This window comes from Cupressus sempervirens, chromosome 7, assembly GCF_028749045.1.
Source record: "Cupressus sempervirens isolate cs-2001-9-10 chromosome 7, ASM2874904v1, whole genome shotgun sequence".
In the NCBI taxonomy this organism is placed as follows: domain Eukaryota; kingdom Viridiplantae; phylum Streptophyta; class Pinopsida; order Cupressales; family Cupressaceae; genus Cupressus; species Cupressus sempervirens.
Window position 1 is genome coordinate 785,933,934 of NC_143124.1, and position 19,700 is coordinate 785,953,633.

General features: G+C 36.2%; 1 protein-coding gene across 1 annotated transcript; it reads left to right on the forward strand.

Moving 5' to 3' along the window:
* Window positions 1-1,415: 1,415 nt before the first annotated feature.
* On the forward strand, window positions 1,416-19,493 carry LOC149549698 (large ribosomal subunit protein eL22z-like). The gene is made up of 2 exons (XM_089792985.1): window positions 1,416-1,837; window positions 19,047-19,493. Exons 1-2 carry the CDS (start codon window positions 1,593-1,595, stop codon window positions 19,189-19,191), a joined length of 390 nt encoding a protein of 129 aa, XP_089649111.1. The 5' UTR covers window positions 1,416-1,592; the 3' UTR covers window positions 19,192-19,493.
* Window positions 19,494-19,700: the final 207 nt, after the last annotated feature.

Consider the following 19,700-nt stretch of genomic DNA (forward strand, 5'->3'; position numbering starts at 1 on the left):
GAACCAAAACATTTTCATTAGAAATTATAATTTTGGATGAAACAACAACAAGAGGCTCTAGAAAAGAAGTTGCTTCAAAACCCCTAGCGAAAATTGTTCAATTCCCATCAAAACAATAGAATTCTTGCCCTCATATCTCTAGGGTAATGTGATGCGTTCATATATAATGGTTAAAACAAATTACATAGGGCTCAATGAAAACATAACAAATGGTTTGTAAAAACCAAAGTGAAAATTGTTAAAGAATAAGGAGATGCTCGATGTGATAAGAGAAATTGGTTTCGATTCCGTTGTATGTGATTTGTTATTACTAGGTTAACATATTTATAGATTAATTTATGATTGTCTTGAAAACTTTTGCAATTTCCTGAGTTTCATAGTTTTTCAATCTTTCATGATTTTCTAGTCCTTCATAGACTTAAGGGTCTTTATATGAGTGAAGAGCCTTTGGAGTAATTAAAAATTTGTTAATATTTAATAATATTTGAATAGTTGATAAATTTTTAACATTTTTAGATGGTACTTTTACATAAAACTTATAATTATTAAGTTAGAAATATTTAAAAATCATTATTTTATTTTAAATATTTAAATATTCAAAAAAAGAAAGTTATAATTAAAAATATTTTCTAATTAATCATATAAATGTGATGCTACTATTATAACTAACTAGGTTGTATCTTAGATATTAATATTTTATTTGAATTAAAAAAATATTATATACCTCATTAAAAATATAATATGAAATTTTAGTCTTGGGAGATTTGATAAATTTTAACCATACACTAGTTAATAACTCTTTTCACATTATAGAAGTTAATATGATTTATTTTTTCATTTATTAAACTAAAGAAGGGGAAATAACAAGGGGGAGGGCAATAGAGATGACATAGAGCGTGCAAAAGAGGATAGTTAGGGTTCAAGATAGATATAGATTGTGATAGGGGACACACTATTTGCGATAGAGAGAGAGAGAGAGTAGGGGGAAGAGATGGTACCTAGAATATAAGAGAAGACATAATAAAATAGAAAGGAGGAGGGCAGAGAGAGAAATTATAGCATAAACCTAGCCATCAACCCAAATATATCATTAATAAATTATAAAATCATCTTGATAAAATTAATATATTATATGTTATATAATATATATTGAGAAAGTCTAGATATCAAGACTTTAATTTACTTTATAAACATTTCACATTTAAAAATTAAAGTCTTGATATCTCTCGACTTTCTTTATATATTATATAACATATAATATATGTATAGCTAGTTAAACGATACATATGAATATTGCTTTCTACTATCTGTTCCTATACCACCTCAAAAAATTTCACAAATAAACATCCAAATAGTATTATTGAATTAAAAGATAAAAATAATGATATTGAACACTTAGATTTCTATTATTTCCTAAATAGAGTACATGAGTTGTTACCAGTGTTTTCTCGTTTGAGCGAATCACAATTACGAGTTTAGGGTTTTAACGCTTTTTTGTTTTCAAAACCCTAACATTCAGAGTTCGCGAGGATTAGAAGATTCAAGTCAAGCTTCTGTGGCGGGTGAAGCAGAGGCGAAGAGGAGCAGAAGAAATGGGTCCTCAAGTAGCAAAGAAGGGAGTGGCATCCGCAAAGGGAGGGAAAAAGAAAGCTAACAACTTTGTGATCGACTGTGGAAAACCAGTAGAAGACAAGATCATGGACATCGCCTCCTTTGAGAAGTTTTTGCAGGATCGGATCAAGGTCGGCGGTAAAACAGGGGTTTTGGGTGATGTAGTCACAATATCCCGCGACAAGAACAAACTCAGTGTCACTTCTGAGACGACCTTTTCTAAGAGGTATTCATTATTACGCTACACCTTTTCCTTGCCTTTTCTTTTTATAATGACAAGTTCAGTCATTCAAAAGTATATTTGCTACTGTATCCAGCCATGCTTATAATTTTTTTTTGGGTTGTAGCTACAAGTCGCGTTTGAATCTGTGTTTGGGGATTTTGAAATTTCGGGTTGGACCTGAAACACATTTAAATTTGTAACATACGAGACCTTTGCATTGTAATGCGATCATTGTTGTGACCTGTCTATGGTCAGGTTGTCATGGGCTATCGTTTTTTAATATGGATCAGAGCTTTTATTGCATAAGGTTTGTGAAATAATGTGGCACTCGTTTTTAGTTGGTTTTTTTCATTGCAAGTACGAGTAGGGAACGATGTTCACAAGTTTTTCGATTTGTAGTTTTTGATGTCTGCTCTTTACACATGGTTTTGTACCGCAGTGTTTGCCTTCAAGAGATTCATACATTATTCATCGTTTTATGAATAATTAATGCAAATTTACACCTTTGTGCATGTAAGTCAACTCTAACGAAGAAATAAAAATGAATTTATACATATAGAGAAAAATTATGAAGAAAATTCTCTCGCGTTTTCTTAGAAAGCATACAAACACACATCAAGAGTCTGCACTGTATTGCACTCAACAGAAACTAAAATTAATTTAAAAACCACGGTGAAGCCACTCGTCTCTTTCACAGCTCCTTCCTAGCTATCCTTAAAAACAACAACAGAATGTTATCTTCCTGTATACAGAAGAAAACCACAGCCCCCACGTAACACCGCTGCCCACTATCTGACTTAAAAATTGAAAGGGACAGAGCAGAATATACGAAATAGAAAACAAAAAGAAAACAGAAGAATTATGGTTTGCAGGAACCACCAGTATTTCATTGGGGTTGAGTCATCTGTTGCATTATCTTCCCCACCTTTGAAACTTTTTAACCTCCTGGTTCAGAGAGATTGGACTATGTTGCCATCCATATGAGACTGCAAACCTATTAGAAGGTCTGTCATTCATGTTTTCTCTGGGAAACCATTGATCCAATTTTGGGGCATTATCAAAATTTGCAATCTTGGTCTTCTGGTGCATAGGAGTCTAGTGTTGATTCCACAATGCTGTTGGACCAATGCAATTATTTAAAGTCTCTAAAGTAGATCATGATCTCAACAACATGAAATAAAAATTATTCTAAACAAGGATGAAGGCAACCATGCAATAACACAAACTTGATCATGATTATCACCATGGAAAATGCAAAAATCATAAGTGGGACAAATTTGGCATTATTGTTGCAACCATTCTCCATAATGATTGTACAAATGAAGTGAGCAATCCTTTATATAGACGGGTCAAGTACAATGTATGGTCACGATTAAATCAAGACCTATAGCCTAGATTAATCCACATAAGCCCTAAGTAGGGCTTCCATAACTACTTGCTACAAGCATTAAATGCTCACCCAATTACAATTAAGCACCACCACACAGGCCATTAAAAATTACATTTGTTTCATGGACCAATGGGAAATTTCAAATTCATAACAACTTGATTAATGACACATGGACCAATGTGAAGAGAGCACATTTAGATAAAGCCTCCACCTTGTAGATCAATGGGAGCATTCATAAACAACCATGGACTAATTGGAAAATATTAAATAAGGCACATGGGCTTTGTTAATACTAGGAACACTGCCTATAAAAATACTAGAAAACATTGGGAGGGGTGAATTATGTAGTTAAAACTTTAAACAATTTCACCACCAATTTGCATAGTATGAAACATGCAAATGAAATAACAAAGTACTGACAAAGTAATTCTAACATTCACACGTGTAACACTTAACACAAGTATTTTTTTCACATGGAACACCCTTGGTTAGAGGGAAAACCACTGTGGAAATTGTCATCCACAAATCTTCACTATTGTAGTAATCAAGTTATCCTATTAGGAGCTTTTTACATCCACTTAGTTAAGAGTGTTATCCTCGTTAGAAGCTTTGCAATGAAGGTCAATTAAATCTACTTTGTTAAGGGATTTGCTTCTTCATAGTCATTAGGATCTTGCACATCCATGATAAGAGTGATCTTGATAAAGGATTTTGATTGTCAACCTATTAAAATCAACAAGTGCAGCTTGATCTGAATATTGCAATGCACGAACATGTCCTTTTATGCCAAATCTTCACTACTGCAGAAATCAAGTTACCCTGTTAGGAGCTTTTTACATCCACGTTGTTAAGAGTGTTAAGCCTTTTTAGAAGCTTTACAATGGAGATCGATTAAATCTACCTTGTTAAGCAATTTAGAACTCCTCCTAAGAGTCACTTGGTTAAAGGATTTTGATTGTCAACCTATTAAAATCAACAAGTGTAGCTTGATTTGAATATTGGAATGCATGATATGTCCTTTATGCTTCCAGTTAATTCTATGTTTTAGACACACTGTACTGCAATTGTAGTTCATAAATTTCACATCATAAGACCTCATCTCTCATCGCATATCAATCTAATATTGCTTTTATATTGTTCTTTGAGGCAGTGGAAAAAACCTAAATGCGATTCCATAGCTCAACCTCAAAATCAACTCAAATCTTATGAGTAGGATTCAATACCTTGAATTTTGTGCCTTCATGATGACCTCTTCACACATATCCACTCACTTTAGCAATCTCGATCACAAATTGTAGCAGTTCATCGAATCTTTCCAAGTCAACTCTGCGAGTTAACAATTCTTCATTCTGTTACATGTAATCCTTAAGAAACCTTTGGTGCCTATACATACCCAGTGGATTTTACTTCTTAATCATCTCTAAACATGTCTTAGGATCATATCTTGTAAGTCATCACTCATAATTTACCAAAACATTCATTGCGCATCCAAAACATTCTAACTAATTGTCTTTACTCAGTTCATCTTATACTTAACTCTTTGAGCTCTTTGATTAAACCTATTACCCAAGTCACAAGTTACACCAAATTTCATCCATGAAGTTCGAATTTGAGCAAATTTTTACCCTTTTCGAACTTCGTCCGAACTTTACGATATTTAATATAATATTATTTTTTGGATCAGTTTTTAATATAATATTATTATTCATAATGCTATTACTTTATTCTAAAATAATATTGGGTTATTTAGTTAATTATTTAGCAATGTCAAACTATTTTGACAATTTTGTGGATATATAACTTATATTAAAAAATGAACAAATTTATATAAGTTATTTATGTCAAATTTGTCCCAAATTTTACCCTTACAGAATTTCATCCGAATTTTATGATCGATGAACTTGAACTTGAATTCGAATCTTGTGACTTAGCCAATTACTGACATAACTGATCTGATGCTTGTAGATCACTTGGTTGCTAGCAATGACAACACACAAATGATGATATGAAAAAAACTTTGATCTAAAATTATTGCACGTCATCATCATGCAAACAGACCTATGCCACTTGGTGCCAAATGGGCCAATCAAATTGAGGCATTTATCAATCAACCAATGAGCAAATTCAAGACCATGTGGGCATATGCCACCTCATTACCTTGGAAATCGTGCCATTAAATGAGTCTGGACACAATCCCACCAATTATTTCTATGGGGACACTTGACATGCATCAAGCCTATACTCATAATAGCTCACCTCACTTATATAAGTAAGACATAACTTTTTCCACACAGTTGCAATATATAAAGTCAAGAAGCCCCTAAGCTTAGCCATTGCCTCTAATTGCTCAAATTCAAGTGAATTTCTGTTACCAAAGCAAATTTCTTTCACCCTTTCTTCAAGCTTTTCCACAGTTTGCTGTTGAGTACCATCCATCTCTAGGTGCAACATAGATCCAGCATATCCAAGTACCTTATTCTTCATCTTCTAAGTAGCATCCCTTGTAATTAGATGGTGAGGCTCAACTTAATTAAGCACATCACATCTATGAGTTATTGATGTTTTGGACCAAAATAATATAAATGTAATAACATACAGATAACCAGCAAAGCTCACATACAAATGACACATTTCATTAATCCTGGGAAAACCTTCCTACTAAATGTCAAAGCAAAATATGGAGTTCTTAGGCTCTTAACTTTTAACACCGAATGATCAAAACTCTCTGCTTTTTACACAGTTCATCATTGGTCAATGCTGATACAAAATTAAGACTCATCAAGTATCTCGCAAATACAATAAACAATGAGAACGACTCATATATGTAGCTTTATTACACATGTATCATATACAAAATAATAATGAAACATATGTTGCTGGTATTACAGAATGTAAATCTTCCTTTAGAAACTAGAAACATTAGAGCAACCATATGCATTGACGTCTCAGCCAATACACCATTCATAGTACATCAACAATTGATCCTTTATACGCATGATAGGAAGCAATGTAAAGAGGCATTGCTGATCACTTTAAATCATCGAAAGTTATAATGGCAAGATGATACCAATTCATAGCAACCAAATAAGCTATGTGGACCATCAAAATGAAACCGTTAAGAAATTCTTTATGGAACCAATGCCAACATGGATGCAACTCTCAAACAATAGTGATAGCTATGAATGTAAATTGTGACAATTATCAAGGAGTTGTTTCACCTTGCATTGCAGGATAAGAACACAGTCATCATAGGTGAGGGACCTCATGGCTACAAACAATAACACTCCTTAAAATAAATATTATTCCCGATTTTCATAACATCGAGATAAACAAAAAGGGCTGCACCTAAAATGTGTCAATAACAAAACCTCATCACAACTTTTCTCGACATAATACTGTCATCTCAGCATGGCATTCACCATGGCTACTCCAAGAGGATGGATCCACCAGAGCTGCACTCAAAAGGTGGAACAAGGGCTTTTGCCTCAAGCTTCTCTCGCACAAAAGAATTCATTAACAAGGAATTTCACCTTGAACGTATCTCGTAGAGAAAAACTCATCAACAAGGGATTTCACCTCGAACTTCTCTTGTAGAGAACTCATTAACAAGAGATTTCACCTCGAGCTTCTCTCGCAGAGAATAACTCATTAATAAGAGATTTCACCTTGATCTTCTCTTGCAGCACCTTGAGCTTCTCTTGCAAAGAAATCATTAACAAGGGATTTCACCTCAAACTTCTCTTGTTGAGAAGATCTCATTAAGAAGGGACTACACCTTTAACTTCTCTTGCAAATAACTCATTAATACATAAAGATCATTTGAATGTTGTGACTCACTCTTAGCTGAGACTCCCTCTCAAGAGGGACAATAAACTCCCAATTTGAATATCAGAGTAAATTGATTGACTCCAGTGTTAGACCAAGCAAGGAGCTTTGACATTGCCTCTGTGCCACACAAGCTCTCTTGAAGTATCATTTCTTCCTCTTTGAAGGAACTAATCATAATGACCATTGTATACGATCTTCCTCTTTAATGAAGTTAGATATCACCAATTCAGTCCCATGGATGCAAGCAGTGTCTCCATTGTCATTTCTACAACTTGCATGAATTTACATTTAATCTCCCGTTATCCTGTCGCATCTTGATCTGTCTTGATACCAAGAGAGATTAACAATAATATATAGAATCAACCTATCATGAAGAGAAATATCTAGATCAATGCTAAAAGCACATATTATTCCCAATGATGTTATAACAAAAATCATGGTCAATATTCAAAGGCATAATCATATGATACATATCTTTTTGTTTTCTAATCTTCCTCAAGAAGGTTCTCACCACACACATATGTATCAATACACAATTATCTCTTTTAACAATATGATGACCATAGCACTATATGTGTACCATCTTGCACAATGAATACCAACGAACATCTCCTTAAATAATACCTCTCATAAATGTGAGCAATCCTCAATCTTGAATGATCATAACTGAACCAAGAAGAGCTTTCCATTAATTGTGATGGTCCAAAAATTTTCACCATAAATAGAAGATCTCAAGGCGTAAGAGTTCTGATTCTTGATTGTTTCTTGAGACCTTCTCTGATACCATGTTGATGTTTTGAACCAGAATAATATAAATGTAGTATACGTAAAGCCAGAAAAGCATATGAACAGATAACACGATTATTTATCTGGGAAAAACCCTCCTACTCAAGGGAAAACTCAGCCACACTCCAAAGATACTCCTTTATATTAAATGCCAAAGCAAAATGCAGAGCTCTCAAGCTCTGATTTTTAATACTGAACAATCAAAACTATCTCCTTTTTGCAGAGTTCATCACAGGTTGACGCTGATACAGATTCAAGACTTTTCAAATATCTCAGAGATACAATAAGCAATGAGAATGACTTGTATATGCAACTTTAGTACACACTTATCATAATACAGAATAACAATGAAACTTATGCTGCAGCTATTACAGAATGTAAACCTTCCTTTAGACTCCAGAAATTATCAGAGCGATCATACACATTGACATCTCAGCCAATACACCATTCATAGTACACGAACAACTGGTCCCTTATACACATGATAGGAAGGAATGTGTAGAGACATTGCTGTTACTTAAAATCGTCAAGAGTTATTATGCTATCATGATACCAATTCTTAGCAACCAAATAAGCCATGTGGACCATCAGATTGAAGCCGTTAGGAAATTCCAGATGGAATGAATGCCAGCATTTATGTAACTCTCAAACAACAGTGATACCTATGAGTGTAAATGGTTACAGTTATCAAAAAGCTGTTTCACCTTTCATCGCAGGATAAGAAGATAGCCATCACAGGTAAGATCAATATCTCCTGCAGCTACAAACATTAATACGAGTCACCGCTTGAAGCCAAACAACAAAATCAACCTTTTGTCTTGATGTAGGAGCATCTTGGGTTGCCTTGTTATCCTGCTCATTTTTGTTCATTCTGCATGTTGATGCTGAGTTACTATAGCTCTAATGGATGCCGAGTTATTGTAGCACTTAGTTGGTGCTGAATTACTGTAGCACTCAGATGGTGTTGAGTTACTATAGCACTTAGTAGGTGCCGAGTTACTGTATGTGCTGAGTGGCAGCATTTGGACGTGATTTCTGCGAGCCGACTTGTGGGATTTATTTCGATCGTGATATTTATGTTAAGATCTTTTCTTGGGATGTGTCCGGACTGTTGTTGGGTCGACCTTTCTCTTATGTAATGTTCTAAAATGATCTATAAGCCATTTTGGCAAGTATATATGGAGTGTTTAGGCTTAGAGTCAGGATAGTTTTTGGAGGATTCTGGAGTAGATTGCAAAAGTTAGGAAAGTTTGTTGCATATGTATTTGGAGCTTTGACTTTGATGTTGGATCTTTGATCTTGAATATATTTTGTATCTGGTTGTAACCCAGAAGGCCTTACAGCTGGGCATGTATGCTGATTATTTGATAAATCAATAAGTGTTTTCTCTTCTTCCTCCTTTGGTTGTTGTTCTATGTGTTGTATTTCCGCTATGTTAATCTTGGAGGGTGGTTCGGATAGTTGGGTGAGCCTTTGGCCCTAGTTATTCCCTATCCTTCCTTGCGTCATGTCTTGTCTCTACCACCTGATATTTTCTCAATGTGTGCAATGGAACATAAGTGTCAACAAGTGGGAGAGAACCTCTTCCTACCCTGATGTTTAGTCTCTGCACTGTCTCAGTATCCTCTCAGCTCGTTCATGAAGGGAGAGCACAATATCAAATGTCTTGATTAACTTCTCGAGAACTATGCTTGCTTCTTTTTTTATCGGTGCCACCTATCTCCTTGCTTCCTGCCCCATAAGTCCAACTCCTAATCCTTTGATGGATTTACTGGAGGAATAAAATTTAGATCAGTCTGCTGTATTGTGTTCATGATTTGTCAGAGATGTTCCCTCAAGCTCAAAGCCTCAACCTTATACTTCGTCTTCTTTACCACTTCCTTTTGTATTCTCTCATCAAGAGCTTGGATAGTCCCATGTGCCTCCTCGACTTCCTGATTTGTAGTGGCTCGTCCCAACTCATACTCTTCTACATCATAGTCTTCTGGCTCAATATCTCCTCTCACCTTGTCTACCTTTGGGACTGCCATCTATGTAGTGCGGTTTCCCGAGGCACCCTTTGTGACTTGATAGAATTTTCTTGTTGGTGCTTTGCTCTTGGCTCCTTCACTTTTTCTAACTAGCTCTTCTGCTCTTTCCACGGGTTGCATAACTGAATTTGGTTTTACCATTCTACTCCATAGCTAAGCAGGTGCCATGATTGCTCCAAGTTTATGCCCAACCCTTTCTTCCTCTTGGTTTTGTCATTGGACATCCTGATCAACTTTTAAATCTGCTGTATTTTCTTGTGGCCGATCCTCATCATCCTGCAAAAGTGACTCAATATCAATTATTTCATTCTCTTCTTCAAGGATCTCTTTCTCTTCATTTTGTTGTAACATATCATGCAGAGGGGGCGAGTCAACCTCATGCTCATCAAGATTTTATTAGTGACAGGAACTGGTCTCTCCTCTACTACTATTGCTTTCACTGAAATTTTATTTCAACTAGCTGCCTTGGTTTCTTGGGTTGTGCTTCTTGATTAACCACGTACTTTCTCATCTTCTCCTTAGCTTGCGAATGACTCCCACCACCCTATTCTCATTATGCTGACTCTCAAAACTAGGACTTATTTGTGGCAGTGACCCAGATGACTCATCTTCAGGTTGAGTCATGTCCTTCATAAGCTCAGAAATTAATCGGAGCCTTAGTGCTTGCAGGCAAGCTTCTTACTCTAGCAACCATGGATGGTTGCTAGAGCACGTGGAATTGCTACTGCATATCATCTTCAACATGGTCTAGAATTTGCATCCACTTGGTTGCTCTTATTAATTCAACTGACATCCTGGAGAATGCTCGCCTTCCTATTTCATAATCCTCACTTGCATTGGCCCAATGGTTTTCAACATGTGCTATATGCCTATACTGAACTTCGTATACTTTTCTAATTTGACAGAGAGGATCAAAGTGTGCTCTTCCCAGATATGACCCCAGAGAATAAAGCTCAAGCTCTCTTTAATGTCACTTTTGCTGCCTCAAAAGTTAAACAACTCTTTTTCCCAAATTGTCGTCTTTAATGTCGTATGCCTATACTAAACTTTGTATGCTCTTCTAATTTGACATAGAGGATCAAAGCGTGCTCTTCCCAGATATGACCCTAGAGAGTAAAACTCAAGCGCTCTTTAATGTCTCTTTTGCTGCCTCAAAAGTCAAACAACTCTTTTTCTCAATACTGAATGGAAATACGATTGCAGGTTTGTGCTTGTGTTTTAGGATCCTATCATATGCAAATAGATGTCTAACCATTTCCATCAGCACTATCTTATGAGTTGGAAACCTGGAAAGTTTCTTTGGGCAACCTGTGCCTCTTAGTATCTAGATATATGTGAACTTGGGAAATTGAATGAACTGTGATCCGTATTTCTTAACTAAATATTCCCCTTCCTTTGACATTCGTTTAAGTGAGTTCCTTTATTGGACCTTTACATTGCATGACTAATGCATTGTTGGCAATCTGAAAGACATCTCTATTTTGGAGATGGAGTTGTGGGTAGCAGTTGTAGACCACAAGTTCTTCCTCCTTGTTCCCAACTTCTCCCAAGCACTGCAATCCAGGATGCTTACATATCTAGGCCATCATGTAAACCAAGTAGTTAGTCAGGTAAAAGGATTTGGTGTATATTACATTTCTTGACTGCTCATCAATGTTATTGCTGATCATCCAAGCCCAACCAACCATCTCACTGTCACTAAATATCACATCAATGAAGTAGCACATCCAAGTCTCGAAGCATGCCACTTGGGGGCTGCTTATAACTTGGTTCAACATCAATATCAAGTCACTAACATCCTCTTTGAAATCAGACCTTGTTAACTTGGATAGCTGAGCTTGTCCCCTTTTAGTTCTTGTTGACCATTCCTTGTTGGTGAGGCCCATATAGTAACTTGTCTTGCTTTTATACTCCTTCATGTCATCTTTATTTATTTTTTGAACATCAACCTTGCGCTCTGGTATGCAGAAGACTTCCTTAATTACATCAACTGCAAAAGTAACAACTATGTGCCCCTTATGTGGACAAACTCCCTTGTTGTTAGGTTGTAATTCCTTGCCATCTCCAATACTAACTGAACCCATTGATGGGTGGGTGGAAATAAAGCAGATTGTATAATACCATTTTTGAGCATTCTTTTAATCTCCTCAAATCGACTGTTGACATATAATTGGTCTTTTATCATCCCAACATTGAAAGGTCCAAGGTTGGTATCTCCTACACTGGCCCACATTGAAATGAAAGTTGATTCAGGAATCATGGGTTGCATATCAAACTTGCATTGAGCTGCTCTTCATGCCTTGATGTTCTCTGCTGTTTTGGTTCCTTTCCCTTTAGGTACTTTGTAATGCCCCGCTTGGAGATCCTTGGAACACAAAGATAAAACATGCACTGAATGATTTTTTTCTTAAGATAAGTTACTTAACAACATAAAGTAACCAAGTGCAAGAATGGAACATCTACTTAAGATAATAAAATAGGGAACATTATTAAACTCACATTTTCACTTACACAAATAGAAGTCTTACATACACTTCCAAAGATCCTTGAAAAATAAATCAGAGCTTACAAACCAAAGATCACATGAATCATGAGAATACCCAGAGGAGATGTTCTTTTTAAGTCCAAAGTGAAAGTTCTAGCATAGTTAAACATACGAGTCCATTTCCAACTAGCCATAACATAATCGAGAATTATAAGTAGAGACCCTCAAACAATCATGCACAAGACGAGGGCTCTAGATTACATCCACTCATCTACTGGACACCATGCTGAAAGACGAATGCTGAACTTTGAAATTTTGCTAAGTCTGAAATTTTGAAGCCCTGAAATTTTCTAAAATCTTTATCTTAACTCTTGGAGGGTTGGAACCTGTCTTAAATGAATCATCGCATATATAACATATATTTTAAGTGTAAGAACTTATACTTAAGTGATATATTTTATACACCCCACAACTAATCTGTTTTGAACCATGAAGATGCAAGACCCAAAAGGGTATCCAAAACTATAACTTACATCTTCTCGAAGTGTGTGGAAACACTCACTTTTTGTTGTGTGACAAAACAGCCCGAATGCTTGTGTGAGTGAGGATTGGCCATTGCTCGAGACACCCAACCAGGCTCGCGCAAGACTTCTCTCTTCCATGCGAGTTAAATGAAGCTAAAGATACACATCCCAATATATACATTTATCAAATCAACCTCATTAATAAATGAAAAGTGCATAAACAACATTGCGGTGAAAAGGAAAGCATAAGCAAAGAAGCAACCAAACGAAAACAACTGTGCTCATTTCCTCCCTACCAGAATGACATCATGAGACCTCAAGGGCCCTAACCATACTTGTGAGCATGAATCTCAATTTGCCAACAAGATTGTTGTTGTTGTCTCATGAGATCTTACGTACCAATAAACCAACCATTAACTTCACATGAAATAAGAACATCTAACATGCTAATCTACCAATAACACCACCAATCTGAAGCAGTGGTAAGAAGTCTCAACTAAGAAATGTGATACAACATAATGATAAAGGAATGCATCAAGTAACATACTAAACATCATCTAAACATGAAATCAAATGCATCTAAAGTAAAGCATAAATCACAAGAGAACATGCTTTGGATACACTGAAGTACCAAGTATATACCCAGCATTGGCCTCAAACTAGAAGTAGACCATCTTTGTGCACCGATTCCCAACAGTGGTATAGGTAGCTACACCTTCCAACCACGTGGTACCTATAGGCCCACACTCGTTGTGCTCATGAAGATAATGATCCGACCACAATCACATCAGACTAATAATAATGGCTAACACATACGCCAATCAAGTATGATACCAACATCTATATGATCACGAAGACAATGCAATACATCAGGTGACTATTCTGACCCACTATAGGATAATTATGTAGGGACTGAGTGTCATTACTTGCCATTGGGTAGCGCAAGTACTTCAAGCCTTCGATCAAGTCCCTCTGGAGGCTAGACACACAGCTTCGATCAACTCCTTTGGGAGGCCAGGTGTTCCATAATCATATCTTTCATTAAGTTTATTTACCCATTAGTTAAATTTAGTTTCACTTATGAGAACCTCTTCACGTTGCCTTGTTGGCCTTTTTTTGGTTGGGGTACACAAGAGAAGCCACTCCATCGCCTACCCTACATACCCATGCTCATTTTAGGACGAGTGCCCAAAAGCAAAGCAAGTTCCCAACCCAACCCCCAAATGAACAATCCCAAATTGACCTACATCCTAGAGTTCGAGTCTCGCAAGATCTTTCCAAATGCACGCGCACATGCTCGTGTGTGGGCATAACCAACTTCATGAATGTAGTACATAATACCAATGCAGGGTTTGGATATGAGAAATGCAATATATGAAACATGTATAACAATCTATTCCACACGAATCCCAATGAGGCAACAAAACACCAAACATCATGAGCCCACTCAACTGGCCTAAATTCGGGAATACAGATTCTTCACAAAATCCCAATGATGCAAAGTAAAACTATGATTGGATTGAAAACCTAACATACATTCTAGATCCACAACCAAAATACATGCCAAAAAACACCCTAGAAAATTGGGTGGCACGCAAAATGAGGTGATGTAAAATCTCTCAAAAATCAAATAAAAATCAAGTTATAAGCTTGTATGAAAAAATGATCAGCATAATGGCTCAAAACTTCAAACTAAAACCCACAAAATCACTTAAATGCTCATATCCGGCTAATTGGGTAGAACATACCAAAACGAAGGGGAACACTAGTTCTCAACTTGTACTCAATTTACTACGGAAAACATGAACTAAAACTGAGTCAAAACAATAAAACGAGAGAGCCCTACCTTGCAGCCAAATGGTCAAAACGGTAAAAGCTATCATAAAATAAATGGGCTGCTGAATCTGACGAAACATTCGCCAAATGAAGATCTTCTTGCTACGGATCCAACTAGACCACTCTCGCTTCAATATGTTGAGCCAATTTCCTGGAACAAACAAAACAAGAAAAACTCTCAAGGGGTTTTGGAGGATTTGCTCCAAAATCTTGAATTAAAATGTGAGAAGTGAGAATAAGCTCACTTTTAGCCAATATATGCACTTCTACAAAGTGACATATAAATCTAATTAGCTCATTTAACCCCAATAAATCTGGGAATTCCAATTACTTGGAATTCCAAGGCAAATTAGTCGGCAAATTGAAATAAATGAAATCAATTATAAAATTCCCATTAAACTATTAAATCGCAATAATTAATAACTTTTGTGATACACTTCACTGGTCTAGTCACAAATGCATAATGCATCCGGATTTATTAATTAATTGCAGGGTTTATTATTTTAGTAAACATGATATGTCGCTCATGCATGGATGACATTAGCTAGGTATGAAAAACCGAATCACTTACTCCATGTGCCACTGCTAGGGATATAAGTCTTGCACAATAAATTATCCGATCAAGTGTAGATGCATGATATAATATAGCTGAAGCAATATCGCGCAACATTGAGTAAATAATCATTTAATTAACATTAAAATAATCTATTTAAATCATTCATTTGCATCAAAATAAAAGTTTAATGCAAGAACAATGTAAATGTGCGTAGGACAAATGCATTGACCATAATCCATTAAAGTCCATCAATAATCCTAAACCATAGTCTCATCAATCAGACATAAGCATAAACAACCAGCTAAAGAAACAATATAATCAAATCACCCCAAGGGTGTAGACCACTCACGGGTCCCAATCATGATCACATACAAAGCAAGATCATCAAGGTTGCATCCATTAGGATGACTTATAGAAATCAAATGGGAGAGGCACTACATACTTGTTCATCTTCCAGGTTGTCACTAACTAATGTGTTTCCCATCTCATTGGCATGGGGCTTTTGATTTTTGAACATATCCAGCTCCTTTCTCGTTGCCCAAGCCTGTAATAGAGGAGTGCCACTTTTTATCCTTGATCAAATTCAATTTCAAAATTAGAGATTAGTAACCCCTTTTAGTTATTAAAATCAGAAATTTATCACCTATATCAGATTTGACAAATGAAGAAATTTAAGATAATCACACTCCCTAGGACTCCTAAATTGATTTGCTCTTATGCCAAGTCTTGCTACCAGTGACGTCAACCTTATTTTACCTAAACTTGCTCGAAAAAGAGTGTGATAAAAGTGTAAGATTAGGTGTGCTGTAGATGAAAAAATCAAAGTAACAAGACTTGGACCTGGCTCGGACTCGGCAAGGGTAACTTGACTCGTGACAGTTACCTTGAAATTTAGAGTTTTTTTAGGATTTAAATTAATTCCATGCATCCATTATTCAATAAAGCTTAAATAGAAGGTAATTTGATCACATACATAACATACATCAATTATGCAAGTACAAAGGTAAAATTTATATGTATTAAGAAAATTTTGAATTAAAAAATAAAAAGTCAAACCTGTCAGAGGAGTCAGCCGAGTTACCGAGGCAAGTCGACCAAGTCACCCAACCGAGTCAGGCGAGTCAGCTCAGTTGACCCGCCGAGTTAGGGTCACGGGTCATTTTGACCCGGCTGAGGTAGTTCGACTCACCGACTTGGACTAGGGGGCGAGTCTTGTTTCTCTGGATAAAATAATGAAAATAACTAATAAGTAGAAATAACCCCCTTTTTGAACATTTAAAACCTTTTATATGATTTGAACGATGTGATGCCAGCCCCTAGACCCAAACTAAGATTCAACTGTATGAAATTACAACATTTATCAGACCTGCAACATACTTAAATTCACCGATTGAAGAGTCTCAGAGAACAAAATCAGAATTTGAATGCTTTAAAAACTGTGGAACAAAATCAGAATTTGAATGCTTTAAAAACCATGGGCAAAATTTGAATCGCCAAAGGTCTTGCAATGGAGTTTGCACCATTTGAATGATTGCTAAAACAACTTGTCTCGAACTTTGTACTGAGATTGCTTGGCATTTAATTCACTTCCATCTTACAAACAAACAATTCATCGAATTTAGTGACCAGATCTGCACTTCATAACTTCCAGTATCATTAAAACAATCTTGAATTTAGTGCTAAAATAACATTTAATTGTTTGCTTGCATCTTCCTCTTGAGTTTTGAGCCTAGTTTATCAAGTATGGGCCTCAAAAAGGCCATATTTTTCATATATTAGGCATATTAAAATTGCTTTAGATCCACGTTCCCCATCAACTAACCGAGGTCTGCATTTACTTATACTGTTAACTTGAGTTTTGCACCAATTTTAGCATTAATTCCCAGCCTGTAAAGCCATACGTTTCATATATCTTAGAGACCTTGATTTGAATTAAGTTCAAGTTAAGGCCATGTAGACACACATGTGATATCAATTTTAGGCCTGCAGTCAAAATCAAGGCCCTAACGTCATATTAAGGGCTGCATTCAAATTCCAAGGCTTCAGTTTGATATGTCAAGGTGCAAGGCTCATCTCTCTAGAACTGGGTTGCAATTTCAGGGCACGAGATAAGACAAAGCCTCGTATGTCTGCCCTAAGATGAGTTGATAATTTAGATGTATGAAGAAGAAGGCCCAGCTTTGAGATGAGACACAAGGAAAAGTAGTCTCAGCCCCAAGACGAGACACAAACAATATTTGCAAGAAAGAAGGCTGAGCTCCAAGGTCAGACAAAAATTACATGGGTAGAAAGTCAAGTTGCAGCTCAGAGATGAGACACAATTTACATGGGTAGAAATCAAGTCCCAGCTCAAAGACGAAGCAAAACTTTTATGAGTAGGAAAACAAGTTGCATCTCCAAATTTTTTATATTTAGCCAAATTTAGCTCTTTTTTTAACATCACCCTCTATTTTTTTCCGTCTCCTAAACTTATCCAAACTACTTTGACTTCGATACTTGGGCCAATTTTCTCTTTCAATTTTCACACTCAACCTCGAACCCAACCTCTCAGACCTCAGCCTAATGCCAGAGATGCAAAAATTTTCGGAGTAGGAAAACAAGTTGCATCTCCAAAAAAAACATATTTAGCCAAAATTTATCTCTTTTTTAACATTACCCTCTATTTTGTTGTCTCCTAAACTTAACCAAACTACTCTGACTTCGATACTTGGGCAATTTTCTCTTTCAATTTTCACACTCAACCTCGAACCCAACCTCTCAGACCTCAGCCAAATGCCAGACTGTCTACAACCGAACTATTACAGCTATCATGGTGACAACAGAAGAGGGGGTCCGCATCGATGATGGGGTGGTGTTGTGTGAAACCTCTCAACAGAGTGGTGCAATTTTAACTTGGAAGTAGCAATCTTTACTCTTTCTGGATTATCTTCATTGATGTCTTCCATTATAAGTACTTCTCCAATACTTTGACCCAATCTAAAAGTGAATCTGGATTGAGCTTCACCTTTAAAATCAGAAATATCAACTATTATTTTAGAATCTCTGTACCTGTTTTGTCAATGCCTCATTATGCCTCTCCATCGGATCTGACATCCTATTAGTGATCACCAAGTTGTCTGGTTTCTCTTAAACTAATCCAATTCTAAGCTTGTCTCAAGGGTCTCTTCTCTTTGAAGCAATTAATCAATATCCTTTTGGGGGCCTGCATTTGTCTTGTTCCTTTGCCACCAATTGATGAGGATTCCCCTCTAGGGCATATCATAAACGACACAGATAAGCACCTCTTTGCCCGCAAGTCAACTTAAAATAAAAACTAAAGAGCTGAGAGAGAGAGAGAGAGAGAGAGATATGACATAGCTCACTGAGAGAGAGAGAGAGAGATGACATAGCTCACTTCCTCTTTGTGGTTGAATTCATCTATGATTTGCATCTGGTCCATTTTGTTGGCCTATTTGACACCCAGAATGGGATTGATAGTTTACTGAATAAACATTCAAGTTTTGTACATATAAACATGTAACACATCTCTAGGGATTTTGAGCACAAGTCATCCAGGATGAATGACCCTTGAGTAGATTCCATGTTTCAACATTCATTCGCTTAATTTTAATGATATGTTCCTATCGTTGGATGCATGTATGATAGGATGTCCCTAAATTTGTTTGTGACTTCATATGTCTGGGTTCTTGGTTCTTGGTTCTTATTGTCATGCCTGCATATCTAGATATCAAGTTTTTTTATGCAAGTTAACTGGGGTATTGATTCTGATATTTTCAGATATTTGAAGTACTTGACAAAGAAGTATTTGAAAAAGCATAATGTCAGGGATTGGCTGCGAGTGATAGCATCCAATAAGGATCGTAATGTCTACGAGCTACGTTATTTCAACATTGCTGAGAACGAGGGAGAAGATGAAGATTAGATTCAAGTTTTGTCAGTATTTAGGTATCAGTGATACTGATGTTTTTACCATAAAGAATTGACTGCTGCAATTCTGTCATAAATATCATGCTAGGTTTGAGTTTATTTTGTCTGCTTGTATTTTGGCAGCCTGTTTGCTTCAACTATGTAGGTAGAGAGCTTACACATAGAAGTTCGGTCACAATTTTTGTAGTCTTTGAATTGCAGAATTTTATGTATGTTATTTGAATTCTACATTGCAGTTGGGCATTTGAATTTTTTATAAAATTTAACACTATAACCCTTTTCTTTTGCAACTTAAAATGATTGTCACGGAAGGATGATAATCATGTATATTAATAATTTTTTTGGCCAAGCATTGTATGTTTGATATCACTTGTGGAAACAGCATTTGTACTACAAAGGACTACATGGTTGAATCCTGATAGCAATATCACAAATTGACTTGCTGTTGAAAATATCTTCTACTTATCAATGGGCCAATTTGCCTCTTATAGCCCTAGCTAGAAT

Excerpts from the sequence above, each read along its gene's own strand:
- LOC149549698 (XM_089792985.1), top strand. The coding sequence starts at position 1,593 with ATGGGTCCTCAAGTAGCAAAGAAGGGAGTGGCATCCGCAAAGGGAGGG. Across the intron at positions 1,838-19,046 it reads GAGACGACCTTTTCTAAGAG|ATATTTGAAGTACTTGACAA; the intron begins GTATTCATTATT and ends TGATATTTTCAG.